General features: G+C 51.6%; 1 protein-coding gene across 1 annotated transcript in view; it reads right to left on the minus strand.

Annotated features, from left to right (window-relative positions):
* Positions 1–1,239: 1,239 nt before the first annotated feature.
* mast4 (microtubule associated serine/threonine kinase family member 4) overlaps positions 1,240–19,257 on the minus strand; it is a 74,392-nt gene continuing 56,374 nt past the window's right edge. Inside the window, 18 exon segments of the mRNA XM_062484816.1 lie at positions 1,240–7,390; positions 8,197–8,381; positions 8,703–8,839; positions 9,167–9,289; positions 9,598–9,759; positions 9,761–9,828; positions 10,453–10,650; positions 10,813–11,036; positions 11,397–11,518; positions 12,483–12,592; positions 12,702–12,824; positions 13,916–14,017; positions 15,688–15,853; positions 15,968–16,100; positions 16,296–16,434; positions 16,738–16,946; positions 17,276–17,367; positions 17,534–17,595. Coding sequence (XP_062340800.1) covers positions 3,696–7,390; positions 8,197–8,381; positions 8,703–8,839; positions 9,167–9,289; positions 9,598–9,759; positions 9,761–9,828; positions 10,453–10,650; positions 10,813–11,036; positions 11,397–11,518; positions 12,483–12,592; positions 12,702–12,824; positions 13,916–14,017; positions 15,688–15,853; positions 15,968–16,100; positions 16,296–16,434; positions 16,738–16,946; positions 17,276–17,367; positions 17,534–17,595 — 6,050 coding nt within the window. The 3' untranslated portion in view covers positions 1,240–3,695.

Genomic DNA, 19,257 nt, shown 5'->3' on the forward strand with positions numbered 1-19,257 from the left:
CACAGTCCCTGTGGACACGGTGCCTCTTCTGCACAACCCACACAGTCCCTGTGGACACGGTGCTATCTGTGCTGCTGCTATCGAGTCCATTTTCATAAATAAATGAGGCGAGACGCAGACATGCAAACATAACATTGGGACAAAGGGGCGCATCGGTGTGATGCGTGACGCGATGAGAAGTCGTTCGACAACTGACTTTGTGTTTTAATGTCTTTTGATTCAAATGAATGGTCGTTATCAGGCTTCCACAGAGCTTGATAACAACCCAACAATTTGAATCAGGGAGCAGGGAAACATTTGAACCATACAGGACAGAGGACCAGGGTTGAAAACCACTGGTCTACATAGTCTACAGCACCTGAGTTTAAGGAGTAGCTGAATCATCACAAAAGTTGAGGAACTTTTTTGATGTAGATGTTTTATCATGTTCCTCTTTTAGAAAGGTTTGGGCTGAGCGTAGTGTAAGGGAGCATGTTTGTAATGATTTTCTCTCAGCAGTCATGATCAAGGTGTCAGGTGGCTGAGCGGTTAGGGAGTCGGGTTAGTAATCTGAAGGTTACCGGTTCGATTCCAGGCAGTGCAAAATGACGTTGTGTCCTTGGGCAAGGCACTTCAACCTACTTGCCTCGGGGGAAATGTCCCTGTACTTACTGTAAGTCGCTCTGGATAAGAGCGTCTGATAAATGACTAAATGTAACATTGCCTGAAATATTGAGTTATTAGTTATTATATAGTTGGGTTAAAACCCTTTTTACAAGTAAGTTTAAAACTTCAAATGCAATAGAATGCCTTTACAACAATATGTATTGTAGTGCTGTGTGCAGGGTCAGTTCCAACTAAATAAAGCGAGGTGTTTAGATTTTATCATGCCATTTTATTTTTCAGTGTTATGCAACTTTAGAAGTATAAATATCTGTTTTAATATACAACATCTATGACATCCATAGAGCGTTCCTTGGGTGAAATACAAAACTCAAATACATCTTTATTGCACAGATCCTAAAAGCCGGTTCTTCTAATACTAGTTTCACACACAGAGAGGAGAACTCAGACGAACGGGACCAAGTCAACTCTGACAGATGTTTAACAGACATGTTGACCACCACAGATAGACCTATTAAACAGCAGAGGTGGTTGGCAGGGTAAGGATGTCAATCACTACTATCACAACATATTTCCTGTGACATAGAACATAGATTTGGCAAAACAATGACACGATATACAAAATATACATCCATGAAGTACTTGTAAACAAACATTTAATGTGCTTTTTATTTTTTTATTCTTTTTATTTAAATGTCAGTATTCTGGAAAAAAAAGGCAGGGGGGAAAAAAGATTGTTTGCAATCATTCTAATTACGTTTTTAAGATTGAGTCTCCTTGTCCTTAGAAAACTCACAGCCTATCAGACACTCACATTATCTTTTTACCCCCCCCTCCCCCAACTACTTCCACTAGAGGGGATTGTTGTCCAACATCAAGGTGCCAAGTACTCTTTCCAAACATTAGACAATACATTTACATTATTTAATTCATGAGACGATCAAACGTCAGATTCCGATCATAAAAAATCTCTACAATCAATCTCATTTGTTTTGTTTTTTCTTGGGTCAAGTCGGCCATTACTATGTACAGTTCAGACCATTTCACGTACAGCATCTACAGGTTCTTTATCCAACAAACCCAAAGGAGAATATTGAATATGGTTTACATTGAGTTAACACTGTGTAGCACACTAAGAAATCTACTTTCAGGTTGATATTAAGGACTGGAAATTGAAAGGCTTATCATCTACAGTAAAGTCATCCGTATGAATGTATCATAGATGTCAACAGATGGTGGAAATACACACAACTACATTTATTTGAACATCAACAGTCTAATAGAATGACATACTGAACTACGGGGTGAATATTGTGACGTCAGTCCTTTAAAAATGATTGTTCAACCTTATCCATAACTAGATTCTATGTGCATTTTCACATTAATCTTTTGCAAAGAGTACTGCATTGCTTATAGGTAGGCAGATCTCAGAACTAAAACGGTTGATTGAATATCATGCTACTAGTTTCTAGATATCAATTCTGATGTGAACCCGTATCATAAATATTGCATTAAACGTTCAAGGTGGAAAAGTATTCTTAGAATTGGTGAATATCACTGTGTTTTGAGTCTACTTATGGCTGGAGAAACTTGGTGACTTACTTTCTGACGCATCTACTCAACATATTTGAACTCTCAACCTCCACTCTCATGTCTTATCCTTCAAACAAATACAATCCACTGTGGGAACAAACTGGGGAACCACTTAACCTCAGCGAAGTTTCTTTACGTGGTGGTACGCTACATTTATTATTAGGAAGTACAGTCACTCCTTCACCTCTCATTTCCATCTCTTCAAGTAAAATTCAGAGCACATTTATATCGCATTAAAAGGACTACACTGGAGAGAGGATGTTGTGTTGACACAGACGGACGTTACACATTTAGCTTATTCTAGACCACAGAATTATCAAGCATGATTCTCCGAAATGACATATCATTAAGTATACAAACATGACATTGCAAAATATATACATATAAAACAAACACTAATATTTGACATTAAGCCCATGTATCCCAATGTTGTCGTGTTTTTTTTTTTTTTTTTTTTTTTTTTTTACAGTATTTTCGTATTTACAATATATTGCATAACAATTAAAGTTTTAGAAATACAGAGATGTAGAGTATGCGACGGAATGTGAACAACACCACAACCTGCTCAGAACGGCACGTTCTACGCTCCTCCACCCTGAGGCCCCTCCCACACACAGGATTCCTCAACCAGAAGCTGATTCCATTATGAAACATTTCCAGGTAAGAAGCACAGAACACAGTGTTCCTTCCATGTACCACTACCCCAAACTATAAACCCACAAACTGCACCTGGAGGTTTAAAATATCGTGAAACGTCACACGACTATGCTTTCCATATCAGCGTCTTGGTGGCTGGGGTTAAAGAGTAATATTAAATGATGGGCACAGTGACTTACTTCCTAATCGCTGGATCTGATGTGCCAGAGGTGAATGAAATGGAGGGGGGGGTTCTCAAGGAAATGACACGCACATCAGTCTACTTGCATCGAAAGTTTGACTCTTTCAATAACAGGCGGTCCGAAGCCTAGAACTAAGAGTGCAATTACAAAATCCCCTATTGGCACTGATCTATACTCTGAATACGATCTTCACATCCATCTCTGAAATGTTAATTGCACATTCCTCTCTGCTGTCATCAAGCGCTTTACATTCACTTGGTACAATTTGACACTTTTTTTTTTCCCGCTCAGCAGAGAATGTGTTAAGGGGACAGCAAATCAGCAGCAAATCATTATCTACATTCAGTCAAAAATCCTTATCGCGTACATCGACAGTGTCGACAATCTTTTCTCGTTTAGTTTGCAACATTCAGAGCAGCTCACGCACGCACGGCCAGACACGCCTCGAACACCGTATAAACACTGTAACAGCTTTCCCGGTTCTCAAAACAAAAAACAAAACAAAAAACAAGGCATGATGATAACACGACACACAAAGAGAAAAGTCTGTCTCGCTTTTTCCTCTTCGGAGCTCGCGGAAGCAAACGACCGCCGCCGACCGTCCTCCAGGGTCGGGCGGGCTTCACTTCCTGTGGAGGGATTCACTTCCTGTGGAGGGCTTCACTTCCTGTGGAGGGAGGAACGCGGCGACTCCTTAGGCTGCTTGACGCGGGCCGAGTCCCTCTCAGGACCCGGAGCGTCTCTGGAGGCCGCGGCCCCCACTCTTCCCGCCTCCCTTCTGGCGTTCTTCAGGGACGCCGCCGCCTCTGCCTCCGCTGCCTCCTTCCTCTTCTTCTCTGCGTGCTCTTTGCGGCCGGACGCCGTCTGTTTGTCTGAGTGTGCGGGCCTGGGTTCGCCTAGGCTGTGCTTGGGCTGGGGCGTGGGGGTGGAGGTGTGTTCCACAGGCCCGGCCACGTCCATCCCGGCAGGGCCTCTCTTAGTGTCCATCCTTGGGCCTTCTCTGGAGAACACAGCCTCCTGCACCACACTGCTGGCCGACCTGCCGATGACGACCGCCACGCTGGGCGGATGTGCTTCTCTCCTCGCTGCTGGGACGCTCCTGGCCGGGGGGGGGCTGGTCTGGGAGGGGCCGACAGCCCTGGGGGGCTCCTTCGGTTGGGGAGAGGCCAGGGCTGCTTCCAGCAGGTCAGGGTTCTCCTTTATGCCAGGTGCTGGGGCTGAGGACAGAGGTCTGGATGAGGGCTCTTTCTGCCTGGCCTCCAGGGTTTGTCTGAGAGGAGGGACAAGAGGGGAGCACAGCTTCACAGCTTGGGCCGGCGTTCTGGCAGGGGGAGATTTCTGCTTTAACTCGAGGTTATCCTTGAGAACTTGGATTTGGACAGGGGATTTGAATGAGAGTTCCTTTTGTTTTGAGTTGTGGGCGCATGTAACCGGGGAGCTGGTAACTGGGTTATTGGGATGGAGGTCTCTTTGTTTGGATTCTAGACTCATTTTAGCGACAGGGACTGGGGCCGGAACTGGGGTAGGAGATTTCCCTACAGTTCTCTGTATCTGGGTCCCTGACTCCGTCTTCCCAGAGCTCTGGGACACAGGTTGGCTCGGCTTACTTTTGGGATTCAAGACGGGTTGTTTCGTCCTGACAGGAGCCGGTGGTGGTGACTGCGTTGCTGTCTGGGCAGAAACGGCCTCTTTGAACGCCGGTTGCTTTTGACAGACAGGATTTTTCGCTTCACCGGCACCTCTGACCAGTGCCTTTTCCCCGGGGAAGTTCGTTGACGAAAGCTGCTCCATTTCCGTGGCCTTGACATTGCTACTCTTCGTCTTTGGTGAAGTGGGCCCTTCGACGTTCTGCTTACATGCGCTGCTACCGACCACCTGCCTGGCGTCACGGACGTTGCCTCTCTTCTCCTCGAAGATCTTCGAGCCCTCCGGTTTTGCCGCTGTAGCGTTCGTGCTCGTTTTAGGACTGACGCACTGCGGAGCAGGTCGGTGCCGCGGGTCTCTCATCTCCGATGTTTCAACGACACTGCCGGATTTGTTGTCCCTCTCAGCCGATGACAAACCGGCGTCGTCGCCGGGCTGAGCTGGCCTGGTTACTTGGACCTGGCGCGAGGACTGGGGCTTGTCGACGCTGGGCTGACCCGGTACCGTGGGAACCCATGTTGTGGTCGTCTCCCTTGGGGTTGGAGTCGGCGTACACACCTGAGGTGTGCCGTGTGGAGACAGAGGGTTGAAGCTCACCGGATGCTTCGAGAGATGGTGCAGGTCCGGCAAAACGTAGTGAACCGACACTGGGCTGGAAGTAGTCCCATGCGGAGCGGAGGTTGTGCCTAAGCCCGGCGTCGAGGCCGGGCCGTGGTTGTCAGGGCTCGGCTGGCGACCCGAGCCCGTTCGCCCGTCGAAGCTTTCCTTCCCCGTCACGGGTGGACCGGCGGGGAGCTTCTCGGCAGGACGGCCGGGCAGGGCCGGGGTGGGAGCCTCCGGTAACTCCGCCCCCTCGTCCTCCTGGTCCTCGTTGCTGACCTCTCGGATGGAGGGGGTCTTCCCGCAGGAGAAGTGTCCGCTGTGTCTGGAGCTCCAGACGTCGTGCGGCGTCTGAGGAGCGGCCTTCGCCCCAGACCTGCTCTCCTGCTTCCCACCCACCTCCGAGGCCTCTCCCTTGGGGGAGGCCTTCAGCGGCGGTTCCCTGGGACCGGGGTTGTCCTGGGGTTTCTCCAGGCCGGCGACGGCGGGCTGCTCTTTGGGCGGAGGCGGGGCGGAGAGAGACCCGGGGACTCTGGGGGGAGATGAATTCATCAGCGAGGCCTTGTGCTTGTCGCCTGGTCTGGGCTGCGGGGAAGACGCGTGTCTCTCCGTGGGGCTCTGCATCCACGCGGGCGGGCCCACGGACGCGCTGTCATGCAAGCCGTCGGCCATCTTGGACAGGCAGGTGTCCGTCTTGGAGGCTCTGGGGCCGGACAACAGGCCGATGTCCAGGGTCCCCTCCAGGGGCTTGAGGGAGGAGACCAGGCGGGCCTCCAGCTTGTACTCTGACGAGGTCTTCCGGAGAGGGCCCTCCGAGGAGGAGGAGATGAGCTGGAGCTTCTCCACGGCGCTCTCTCCCCTCCCGGGGAACAGCTTGGGGGACAGGCCCTCGGGGTTGGAGTGGACGCCGCCCAACCCTCCCTTGACGTGGTCCAAAACCAGAGCCGAATCCAGCTGCAGGCTCTTGGAGCGCATGGAGCCAAAGTGGTGGCCGTCGTGATGGCCCGGGGAGAGGCGGCACATGCAGTCGTCGCGGTCGTCGAAGGACTGCCTCTTCCTGGTGAACTCTATGTTGGGGGCTTTGAAGTCCATCCGGTCCGCTTTGCCCGGCTCCTTGCCGTTCCTGGACATCGGCCAGTCAGGGTGGATGGAGCAGAGAGGTGACCTGGCTAGGCCCTCGCTGTGGTGGGAGGCTGAGTCACAGCTGCCGCCCCCTAGTGGCTCGGAGAGGCCTTCACAGGCACGGGTGTTGAGTTTCTTGTACAGCACATCCTTGAGGGTGGAGCTAGCGGCTTTGCCCTCCGGAGTACCCGATTCCGGGTTGCTGTTGCTGTGCGGCCGGCCCGGATAAAGGCCTTTCTCCTTGTCTTCCCCACAGGCAGAGCAGGAGGCCTCGGGCTCGTGCTGCGAGTCCTGCTTCTGGAGGGACTCCCTCCTCTCCGGCCAGTCCTGCCTCTTCACCACCACCTTGGCTTTCAGCTTCTCCTTATCCAGCTCCTCCAGGGACTCCTGGCGGCCCACCTTGCGGCCGACCGGCCGCTTCAGGCAGCCCTGTTCGGCGGGGCGGACGCGGGTGATGGCCGGGGGTTCGCAGTGGATCTCCTCCACACTGTGCAGGGCGTGGAGGTCCTTCTCCCCCGCCCGCGGCTCCTCTCCCTGGGCCTCCTCCTGGGTCACCTCCAGGCTGTGCTTCCGGGAACACAGGTGCTTCCTGTCGCTGGCGTAGGAGGGCGACAGCTTCTCCTCCGACTGGACCCTCTTGAGGAGGGGCGAGCGCGGCGGCTCGGCGCTCTTGGGCCGCACCATGTGGCGGACGATGGTGGGCGGCGAGTGCATCTTGGCCGGGAAGGCCTGGCTGGTCTTGGCGATGCAGACGGCGTGGCCGCTGAGGAGGGGCGAGGGCGAGCGCTGGGGCGAGGTGGGCTGAGGAGTGGGGGAGGGCGTGCGGGCCAGCGGGGAGAGAGGGATGCTGCCGGCGGACTTGCGGCGCAGCCGCTGGCTGGTGAGCTTGGGGCCCAGGCCGTGGAGGGTGCTGGGGCGGATGTGGCCCGAGCCGGCGGGGGAGTTGGGGGCGCTGGAGCTGGGGGAGCTGCTCTGGGAGGACGTGCCACCTGGGACATCCAAACCACAGAAGAAGAAAAGATTTTGAAAAGATTCTTTAAAAAAAATTTAAAATAAAATGTGTTTGTTCATGCTTTATTGGACAGATTTAACGAGAAGTGTGGTACATCCAAACCGAAGAAGAACATATTTAGAAAATATTTTATTTTTTAAAAATTGTGTATATTTTGGGGCTTTTTTTCATGCTTTATTGGACAGACTTGACGAGAAGTGTCTGGCCCCCCAGTGGTGGAATCAACTCCCCACCTCCATCAGAGACACTGACTGTCTCTCCACATTCAAGAAAAGGCTCAAGACGCACTTGTTCCGGGAGTACAACGGTACTTAGGAATGGTTCACTTGACCCGATGTTAGTTTCCTCAAGGATCACAATGACTCTTGCTTAGAGACTTGTTGCTCTTGTGGTTAGTGGTAACTGACTTAATTTTTGTACTCGCTGTGACATATTGTTTTTATTATTGTTGCTTGCTTTTTTCCACAGGTACACTTGCACTTATAGCAGTTCATGTTGTTTAATTGTAACTTGTTTAACTACATGCTCTTATGGTTCTTCCCTTTGGCACTTATTTTGGTTGTTCACAATGTGTGCTTCATGTTTTGGCTACTCGCAATGTTTTGTGGCTATCTCGTTGTTATGATCAGTGACCTATGCACTTTGTAAAGCTCTCTCTTGGAAGTCGCTTTGGATAAAAGCGTCTGCTAAATGAATACATGTAAATGTAAGTGTGACATTCGAACCCAGATGCGCTGCGACAACATCTGCAAACATGAGAAGCTACGAGTGGGCCTGCCTCACCTGACTGGCTGAAGTCGGGCGCGGGCCGGAAGGCCGTGGTGGGGGAGCGGGGGGAGAGGCTGTGGGTGGGGGAGCCCGGCAGGCTCTCCCCGGAGGACAGCGAGCGGTTCAGGGAGGAGAAACTGCGGCTGGTGTGGAGCAGGGGCGAGGGCTGCATGGCGAAGCGCCGGAACACCGACCGTCGCCTGGGAAACAGTAACCGTCACACCAAGTCAGTACATACCACAACTGCAACAGCGCTGTAAACATTCGCAGAAGCGAACCGTGAAAGTCAAGCCGAGTTGAATAATATATTTTATGTTGTAGATGGAGAATGGAGCATCATCCTTAGGACAGCAGTACTGTAGATTTTAAATGGCATTTTATATGGCACATATTTTAGTGCTGGTATGCAGGACCACAGCTACCCCTTGTGGTTTAACCATGTACTGCATGACAAAAGAATAACCCCGAATCGAGTCATGTTGCCCAACAAACAGAAAGGGGGCCTTGGATGAATCCCTTGCCTTTCTTGGGTTTTCTCCTTCTTGGGTTTCTTGGTGCGTCGGATCATCTTGCTCCTGTAGCTGTTCCTCCGGGCAGGACCGGTCTTGATGGACGTGTTCTCAAATGGGGTTGTGGAGATGGTCACCTTACTGCCACTCTGATAGAGGGAGACAGAGAGAGAGAGAGACAGAGAGAGAGACAGAGAGAGCGAGAGCGAGAGCGAAAGAGAGAAAGAGAGAGAGTGAGTGAGTGAGTGAGTGAGTGAGTGAGTGAGAGAGAGAGAGAGAGAGAGAGAGAGAGAGAGAGAGAGAGAGAGAGAGAGAGAGAGAGAGAGAGAGAGAGAGAGAGAAAGAGAGAGACAGAGAGAGAGTGAGAAACAAACGCAGTAGCTATAGCCTCCGTAGACGTCACCCCGCTGGACCTAGTCACCAGGCACGTTCTAATGTCTAATGTGAACATTAGAACGTCAGCAACGTTTGTCTACCTTCAGAAGGAGCTCCACTACTTCGGTGTGGACCAGGCCGTTGACGGGTTCTCCGTTCACGTGGGTGATGAGGTCACCAGCCCTCAGCCCAGCCTTGTGTGCACAACCACCTTCTTCCACGTTCTGACAACAGCGGAAAAGAAATTGCACGCTTTCGTCAACGTGATCAAGTTTCAAGACCAAAAACAAGTGCGATCACAAATCCACAACCGCCGAAGCTCTCATCTTTAAGACTCTTTGTTATTCTTTGACTTTTAACACGGTATGACAGTTGCCTTTATTCATCGCTGTCACTTGTTCAACTTGTCTGCGACTGTACTGTGTCGTTTCATGGCTTTTGCCACTCTGTACAGCGCTTCGGCTCCACAGACTTAGCTTATAAATAACCTTGATTGACTCATTCCTTGAAGGAAGGCCGAGGCAGTTCTTACCCAGACCATGTGGTAGACCGTGTAGACGTCGCCGTCGCACGCGTACACCCGGATCGCTCTCAGCGTGAAGCCAAACTTCTTCCCCGAGCTGTGGATGACGACGGGTTGCCGAGGGCTGACGGCACAGAGGGAGGAGTCCCGGCTGGGGGAGGAGTCTCGGGTAGGAGGGTTCAGAGGAGAGGGAGTAGGGAGATATGGGGCTGGCCAGGAAGGGGACACGCCCAAATATATCTGAAACAACAAAAGGTGCATAACGCTGTTTGCTACCCCAGTTTGAGGCTCTGCCTCCCGTGGCTCGTCGCTCGCTAGCCCCTCCGTGAAATGGAGCTCACAGCAGGTGTCACGCTGGGTCGATTTCACACAGATCTTTATTGCGCTTTCATCTCTTTCACGCTCCCCTCCCTAAGTCCATCGCTCTAATTCGAATTCTGTGCCTGTCCTAACTCTAGCACCAGCCACCCCCCCTCCCTCCCTCCTCAAACCTTCTCAGATCACACAGGCATTTGTGTGTGCGTGTCAGTCTCTGTATATAATCTGTCTGAGAATACTGTTTTGCGTGTCTGTGTGTCCGTCTGCGGGTCTGAGAGGGAGAGAGAGGAGAGAGAGAGAGAGAGAGATGAGAGGAGAGAGAGAGAGAGAGAGAGGGAGAGAGAGAGAGAGAGAGAGAGAGAGAGAGAGAGAGAGAGAGAGAGAGAGAGAGAGAGAGAGAGAGAGAGAGAGAGAGAGAGAGAGAGAGAGAAAGAAAGAAAAAGAGAGAGAGCAGAAGGGAGAGAAGGGGAGAGAAAGGGAGAGAGGGAGAGAAAAAGACAGAGAGAGGGAGAGAGAAAGTGTGTGTTTGTTTTCTTTTTCCTTTACCTCCTGGGATCATGAGGGAGAGGGCACTAGCCGAGTGGGACTTGGGCACCTTGGCCCCGGCCGCCTGCTTGTCCCCGGGCCTGTCTGGCCGCAGGGTGGCAGGCTGGGGCTCGGCAGAGGGTTTGGACGAGGAGCCGTCGGGGCTGTCGACCCCCTCTCCTCTGGACGGCAGCTGGTCCAGGAGCTCAGAGAAGCTGCCTGATGATAGCCAACCGATTGTGGAGGGGGGGAGGGGGGGGATAGGAGAAACGAGACAAAGATGGCCGTCAATTCTGAGATATAAAACGAAAAAAAAAAGGCACAAATAAACGACTCCGTTACAGCTGAGAGCTCCACCCCAACTCTCGGGGCCCCGCGTACCGGAGAGAGTGGCCCCGCTGTGGGTGCTGCCGGGGGTGGTGGCGTCAGGGTCGTCCTGGGGAAGCTCTCCGATGGAGAAGGCCGCCTTGCCGGGGTCCTGAGAGCCGACCGACTCGTCTCCATCCTCGCTCTCGGCCGAGATGGCGAACTTGGGGAGCTGTCCTGAGCGAGGGCCGGGGCACTGGCAGGGGCTCTCTGTGTCGGAGGAGTGGGAGAGGGACGGCCTGGGAGGACAAAGAACCACATTCAGCTTGACGTGTTGTGGGGGGGGGGGGCGAGAAGAAAAGGAACATGCAGTACTCTGTAAAAGTTACAGCCATAAATACAATGTTAAAGTAAAGCAAAAATGCTTTTAGAAATTATTTAATTCAAAGACAAACTCTCAAAATGTCACTTTTATGCTGCAGCACAAATACGGAGGCCAAAAAAGTATATATATTTAAGACAACATGCATGTTAAAAAAAAAACTTTCACACGATACCGGACATAAACTGCAATTAACACTGATCGAGACACAGATTCATTTGAAGTCCAACTGTGTAAGTAAACCTGTCGTCTACAACCACGACGAGGCGCGCCCTACATTTCGGGGAAGTCGGGCGTCCAGCTGAGCGAGTCCACAGTCAGCGGGCTCTCACTCTTCTTCTCCTCAGCCTCGCCCTTCTCCTCCAACTGGCCGCGGGACAGGTCCAGGCTGCTGTACACCTGCACAGCACGCAGGGACACAACACCACGTCAGAGGCCGAGAGCGCACACACACCTGAGGCGACACACGGCCAGGTGTCCTTCCACGACGGGACCGTCGAACAGTAAAGACGGCGAGGCGAGTGTCTGAGGTGACGGGGAAAAAAAAACCTGCGTTCGCACGGCAAAGTCAGCAAGACGACGCTATTAAAAACTCGGCATGGCCTGAATAAAGTGTGCTTATCACTGTAAACTCAACAACATCTGAAGGTAGGTCAGGCTGGATAAAATAAGAGCTCTGCCGCCGAAATGTTCTTCAAAGACACACCGCTGTCTTGGCAGGGATTGTGGACTGTACTGGGTGTGAATGCTCTGACTACAGAGCCTGCTGCAATGCAGCACAACAATGCGTGCGAGAATGTGCGTCTATGTTGTGTTCCTCATTCAATGGAAATAGAGCTGATTTGAAGCAGAAATTTATGCAAAGCCTAGATCTACATGACATGCGGTAGGGGGGGGGGGGGGGGAGAGGGGGAGAGGGATTTCCGGGACGCATTTCCATATGAAATACTAAGATGTCTGTGTCGGCTCTCATGAGGAACCTGCCAGATGATGCTACAGACCAAACACATTTTCAGGAGACGGCAACAAAGAATTCGAATATTCAGTCAGTGATGGCAGTGACAATGTTACTGTAATAACATGCATTGTTCCCCAGAGAGTAGAGAGACTGAAAGAGATAGAGGGGGCATGGGAGAGAGAAAGAGAGCGGGAGAGATAGAGCGGAGAGAGAGAGAGAGAGAGAGAGAGAGAGAGAGTAGAGAGAGAAGAGAGAGAGACGAGAGAGAGAGAGAGAGAGAGAGAGAGACAGCAAGAGAGAGAGAGAGCGACAGCAAGAGAGAGAAGAGAGCGGAGAGAGAGATGGTGGGGGGAGAAAGAGAGAGCAGGAGAGAGAGAACAGCAGATCACAAGAGAGCCGACTCACCTTGGAGAACCTGTGAGAACAGGAGGAGAACTGCCGCAGATCCACGTTGAAGTCTTCCTCATTGGCGTCCTCTTCCTCGGTCTCCAGGTGATGGTACCTCTCGGAACGCGCTGAGGAGAAGAAAAAAGGATATATACCAAATTGATACCAAAAACACTTTTGGGGTTAGGAGAAAACTCTTTTGGGTTAGGTTTAGGGGAGGAAGGAGGAGGGACTCACTGTCGAAGTAGCTGGTGTCGTCCTCAGACTCCAGCTGGGGGATGAACTCGGCCTTCTGCCTCAGCAGGCTGTTCCAGTCCAGGTTGTGGAAAAACTGGTGATGTTTCACCTCCACAGCCCCACCTGCACACACACACAAACAAGGCCTCAGATAAACACCATCACACACCCACGTTAGCCTAGCGGACCCCAAGACGCTAGCGTGCCTCCGCGCTCACACACACACACACACACACACAACAGCGTGCCAAGACAGAGGTTGACATTGGACAAGGGGACACGGAAGGGAAGAAATGCGGACGCTATGTTTTTCTTTCCTTCCTCCCCCCGCTTGGCCGCCATCCAAGAGTGATGTCACCGCCATCAATTATGCAGGGCAATTTCCTGCCGGTGACCTTTGTGGGGGAGAGCAGGGATGCGCTGAGAGGTGACCTAGCAGGGGCCAGTTCAGATGAATCAGGTTGTTGCGAGCGAACGCGCTCCGCAGCCACGGTGGAGAGACAGGGGGGGGGGTCAGGGTTAGTGTTTCTGCTTCACGGACTCTGATGAGGCCTAACCTTGAGCACGGCGACTGTACAGTACCGTATACGAGATGGGCGAGGAAATTATTGTAATTGATCAAAAGGTAAAAGGTTATATGGGGGGGGGGGGGCTGGGCTGGGTGATAAAGTGTTGCTATAGTGACTGACCCCATTCCCCCCCTGTGCAGGATGAGTAATGACCTGTGCTGAGCTGGCACTAACAGTCACCAAGGGGATTTATAGCAACATAAAGAACTCTGCCTGACCAGGTGCAACTAGGCAACAGGGTTGGAACTGTACTGTATGTAGGGTAGCTGTGGAGTTCTGGAGGTCAGAGGAAAGGGGTCTGTTTGTACAGTGAGCGTGCCTGTGTGTGTGCCTGTGTGTGTGTGTGTGTGTGCCTGTGTGCCTGTGTGTGTGTGCCTGTGTGTGTGTGTGTGTGCCTGTGTGTGTGTGCCTGTGTGTGTGTGTGTGTGCCTGTGTGTGTGTTCCTGTGTGTGTGTGTGTGTGCCTGTGTGTGTGTGTGTGTGCCTGTGTGTGTGTGTGTGCCTGTGTGTGTGTGTGTGTGCCTGTGTGTGTGTGCGTGTGTGCCTGTGTGTGTGTGTGTGTGCCTGTGTGTGTGTGCGTGTGTGCCTGTGTGTGTGTGTGTGTGCCTGTGTGTGTGTGCGTGTGTGCCTGTGTGTGTGTTCGTACCGGTGCCCATCCTCTCCAGGGGGTTCTGTCGGAGCAGCAAGGTGATGAGCTCCTGTGCGTCTACAGGTGGGGCTTCCTCCCCTTCTGGCCAGTTGATCTCGTCTGGAAACACACAGCACACACACTCAACAACCCACACACACATCTACAGTACAGGACTTCCCAACATCTCATGTCTCTCTCTGTCTCTGTCTCTCTCTGTCTCTCTCTGTCTCTCTCTCTGTCTCTCTCTCTGTCTCTCTCTCTGTCTCTCTCTCTGTCTCTCTCTCTGTCTCTCTCTGTCTCTCTCTGTCTCTCTCTCTGTCTCTCTCTCTGTCTCTCTCTGTGTCTCTCTCTGTCTCTCTCTCTGTCTCTCTCTCTGTCTCTCTCTCTGTCTCTCTCTGTCTCTCTCTGTCTCTCTCTGTCTCTCTCTGTCTCTCTCTGTCTCTCTCTCTGTCTCTCTCTGTCTCTCTCTCTGTCTCTCTCTCTGTCTCTCTCTCTGTCTCTCTCTCTGTCTCTCTCTCTGTCTCTCTCTCTGTCTCTCTCTGTCTCTCTCTGTCTCTCTCTCTGTCTCTCTCTCTGTCTCTCTCTCTGTCTCTCTCTCTCTGTCTCTCTCTCTCTGTCTCTCTCTCTCTGTCTCTCTCTCTGTCTCTCTCTCTGTCTCTCTCTCATATATTTATGTTTTAGTTGGACGATTTGCTGGGAAAAGCGTAAACGAGTGCTCTTGTGCCCATGTGACCCTCGAAGCTGTTTTGATACGAGACCCTAATGTTTATTCACATCATAAAATTAGCAACCTTCACCCATCGCCTCGAGGACGACACATGGAAATCACCCCTCGTCCGCCTGACGCTGACAGACGCATTCCTCTCCGTCTCAAAAGACCCATTAAAAGGTATAAATTAAACATGCGGATCGGCCGTTTTTCCCTAAGCCGTCGTGCCGCGAAAGTAGTTTTCCAGCGCGGATGGATGGAAGGCGCTATGCGCCACCTTGTACTGGCAGGTTGGGCCACCCCTCGTCTCCACAGCCTCCTGTGGGCCCCTCGTCTTAATCACATTTTTGCAGAGGGGGCATGAATATGCACGGGCAGCCCCGGGCCATAGCAGCATGCCGTCTGGGTGTTCTGGCCCCTTTAATTAACACTCGGGTCCCCTTGGCCTTGGTGCGATGGAAAGCACAGCGGATCTGCCATGGCACACCACTCATCTCCGCGGACGAGGGGAGCCTGCGCTCCTGGCTGCTCGGTTACGAGCCCTCTTCACCCACAGGAGCCTCGCTGCAGACTTGCTGGAAAAACACAGATTTTTTCTGTGAAAGCGTGCCAAATACACCGGTGATTTGCCACCTCCCGTTAGTCTGAGAGGGCTGGATGGCGGAGCGGCGCTCAATTGTTTGGAACGAGCAAGGTAGCGGACGTGCCGTTATGAGAGCGGCGCGCCGCGGTTTCCAGCTCCGACACGACATCTGCTGAGCAGGTCTAGCTGCACGCGTTAAGGGAAATCTCCTGGCTTCCATCTCGGATAGCGATCACCACAGAGTCATCCCACCGAGTCACTCATCGCCAATCTTCCTAACGTGCGGTGAAATGAGCCCTGCGGATGGGTCCCCTTTGGCTCGTCGCGATTCCGCACGCCAGATGTCGGAGGGGTAAAAAAAAAAAAAAACGGAGCCTTCGACCTGTTTGCCGAGGCGAAAGCTTTCGATTGGAGGGGGGGGTGGTGAATCGCCCCTCGATCGGTTTCGCCGGCTCGTCCGTGTGGTAAAGGAGGGAGAGGGGAGGGGCTACTGACCGCTGATGACCTGTCCGAACAGCTCCTCGGGCGTGTCTCCGAAGAAAGGCACGCAGCCCACCAGGAACTCGTACAGGATGATGCCCATGGCCCACCAGTCCACCGGCTTGCCGTAGCCCTGCCGCAGGATCACCTCTGGGGCGATGTACTCGGGCGTACCGCACACCTGGGGACCAGACAGAACATGGTTCGTCCACACCCAAATATTACAGTATCCCAACAAAACAACGTTGACTGCCGGTGTCATGTTGGAGGTCCGGACCCTCCGGTCCTAACGCACCTGCTTGTCAGAAAACTCCCTGGCATCCTTCTCAATGTGGCCCTCGTAGAGGTTGGTGGTCATGTTCATCAAGCCCACCTTGGAGAGTCCAAAGTCTGTCAGCTTGATGTGGCCCATGGACGTGACCAGCAAGCTGCAGGACAGGGACAAAAGATGACGGAAGAGATGTTCACAACCAGAAGATCTTGCCTTAAACAAAGTCGTTTCAGGTTCATGTTGAGATTCAGGTTAATAATGCAACAACAGGTCTGGGTATATATATGGCATCTTCTCAGTGAAGTGAACATGGTCAGGGGGAAGTGTTTCGTATGTTTCGATCGAGACATACTTGTCAGGTTTGAGGTCCCTGTGGACGATGCCGTAGTTGTGGAGGTACTCCAGGGCCAGGACCGTCTCAGCAAAGTACATCCTGGCCATGTCCACGGGCAGGGGGCCCATGTTCTTCAGCAGGGTGGCACAGTCTCCTCCTGAAAACACACACACACACACACAGGTACAGGCATGAAGCTTTCACTAAGCTACTCTAACTGTTGGGAGAAACTCCATGTCTGTTCTTTCTCGTTCGCCCATTCAGTCAGTCAGTACCCCCTCCCTCTCCATCTCCCCCTCCCTCCCTCCCCCTCCTTCCCTCTCTCCCTCCCCTACCAAACACTATGCTCAGTTCAATCTTGTCAGTCTTCAGGTCCGACTAAAACAACCACATAAACATCTTGTGCAGTCACATTTGTATGCGAGAGCATATAAGAACGTTCCGGTCGAGGACGTCTTACCTTCCACGTACTCCATGACCATGCAGAGGTGCCTGCGCGTCTCGAAGGAGCAGAACATGGAGACCACGAAGGGGTTCTCGGCGAAGGTGAGGATGTCCCGCTCCACGAAGGCCTGCTGGATCTGGTTCCTCAGGATCAGGTTCTGCTTGTTGATCTTCTTCATGGCGAAGCGCTGCTTGGTCTCCTTGTGTCTCACCAGGTACACCGCTCTGCGAGGAGAACAGGGGACTGTCACACCGAGTGCTGGCTCAGCACAGTTATTATTACTGAGCTATCAGGTGCGGAACTGGCCAGGAGGAATTTAGATCTGTGGGTTTTAACACTAATCTTAGGGGGGGTGGGGGGGGGGCAGTGTATTATAATATCCATTCCAGTCGATTACAGAACTGAAGAGGAATGTGGAAACTGGAAATGTGAGTAGAGGATATCCTTGATATGAATTCTAACGGCGGATCTCATCGAGATCCTGGAAGGCACAGAAACGGAAATGGTGTTGAAATTGATGTGTCCTGTCCGATGCGGAGCGAGATGATCTCACCCATAGGCTCCGTTGCTGATGAGCTTGGTCATCTCGAAGTCTATTTCGCAGGGCTTCCGCCTGGACTGGAGCGACGCGCTCAGGCTGTGGGACTGGAGGGAGGAGAGCAGGGGGGAGTTGGTGAGCACAGAGACGTCACAGCGATATAGAGAATACGCAGGAGCTGGACTGCGGCAATCTGCAGTTTTTTTTCCCTCAGATGTGTTTTCTTGTCAGTGAGCTGACGGCAAGTCTTGGGGAAAAGCCTGTGGTACTCACGGAGTCATCGGTCTCTGGGGTCTGTGCGATCCCGCTGTCGTAGCTGGTCAGCTGGGCTATTTCTACGAATGAAAGATAGACGTCAGTGAGGTGAATTCTTCAAATACGTGACAGTTCAAATGTAGCTTTTGACAAGTTTTTTTTTTTTTTGCTATTTAGTTCAGGTAGGCCTGGTTCAAAAGAGCCATTTCAGTTTTCTGAACTCCATTCCAACCATTTGCCCTGGATTTAGATGTGCTTCCACCTCCAGGCCTGAAGGGAGTAGACAGCACTAACGACACACATTAGCTTTACACTTTAGCACTTAAAAACAGCCGTCTGCTGACTGGATACACATGCAGGGAGACGCTGACTGCAAGAAATCCTAAATGAGAGGAAATGGGCTGGAAATCAGAAGTGGCAACACTAACACATGTTGGTTCAGCCATCTAGAAAACTGCAACTCCAGAACAACTCAGTGTGTGTTTGTGCGTGATTCTGTGTGTGTGTGTGTGCGTATGCGTGCGTGTGCGAGCTCCCATCAGTGATGTATGAACAGCAGAAGGTGGTATAACAGCAGCGTCGAATCGGCCTTTCTGCGGAGACCCTAAACACATTTGCGATGCCGTGTAACATCTGTCCATCCCTGGACAGTAGCTCCCGGCCCCTCAGGCACCGGGCAGGAGAAGCGGGGGGGAGACCCCCAGGGGAGGAGGAGGGGCGGTCTGATGAGCAGTGTGTGTGTATGTGTGCTTTAGTGCGTGTTTGTGTGTGTGTGTGCATGTCTATGTGTGTGCGCATGTGTGTGTGCGTGAGAGAGTGTGTGCGTGCGTGTGTGTGCGCATGTGTGTGAGTGTGTGTGTGTGTGTGTTCTGGATGTCTCTTTCAGGTCTGTGGGGAGGCCATTCCTTTCTAATTAGTGCTAATGGATGTCTGAATCAGGAGAGAGAGGGTCATTATGAGCAATCTGCTCCAAACAGTATGTTCCTCCACTTCTCTTTGTCTCAGATCCTCTTAAAACACAATACTGCAAAAGGTATTAGGAATCATTTGTACCAGGTACCATTTAATGCAATGATGGTGGGTGCAATACCAAGTACATTTTCAACCTGGTAAGAGGATTATAAAATTGAGAGACAAGTGGTTTGATTTTCAGCTCTAGCAATGCTCGACAAGGTTATGAGGAATCTAATATCCAAAAGGCTTTAATTAGACTTTACCAATTATCTGCGTCTAAATTTTGTCCGTTAGATCGAGAACTTTCATGAGGATTTCAGTGTGAAAAAGTTAATTAAAATTTGATCAACGATTGCCAATCCCTCAACATGACTTAGAAATACAATGAAGGAGCTTTTGAAAATGGTGGTTAAGTAGATGCTGTCACACAGAATATCAGCATATCAATGGTGCAAACAAAGAGTTAACTACATCTGAATTTACAGCGGGTAATGAATCCGAAATTAATAGTAGCAGAATCATTTTTTGATATATATTTTTGGCAGTTTTCGTGCTTATTGGATAGTTTCTAAATGCAGTGTGACAGAAAAGGCATGAATAGACAGGAACCGAAGATATGCAGCGAAGGTCCAAGGCCGCCGGATTCGAACCCGCGCCGCTGCGCTAAGGCCTCAGCCTACACGGCACACACGCTCATCAATGAGGGTTTTAAACAGAGAGCAAGCAGCAGAGGAGGGCTTGTGTGGGCGCTCACCCTCCAGAGGGTCGCGGGTTCAGGCCCAGCGGCT

Source organism: Osmerus eperlanus, chromosome 18 (assembly GCF_963692335.1).
Source record: "Osmerus eperlanus chromosome 18, fOsmEpe2.1, whole genome shotgun sequence".
Lineage (NCBI taxonomy): Eukaryota > Metazoa > Chordata > Actinopteri > Osmeriformes > Osmeridae > Osmerus > Osmerus eperlanus.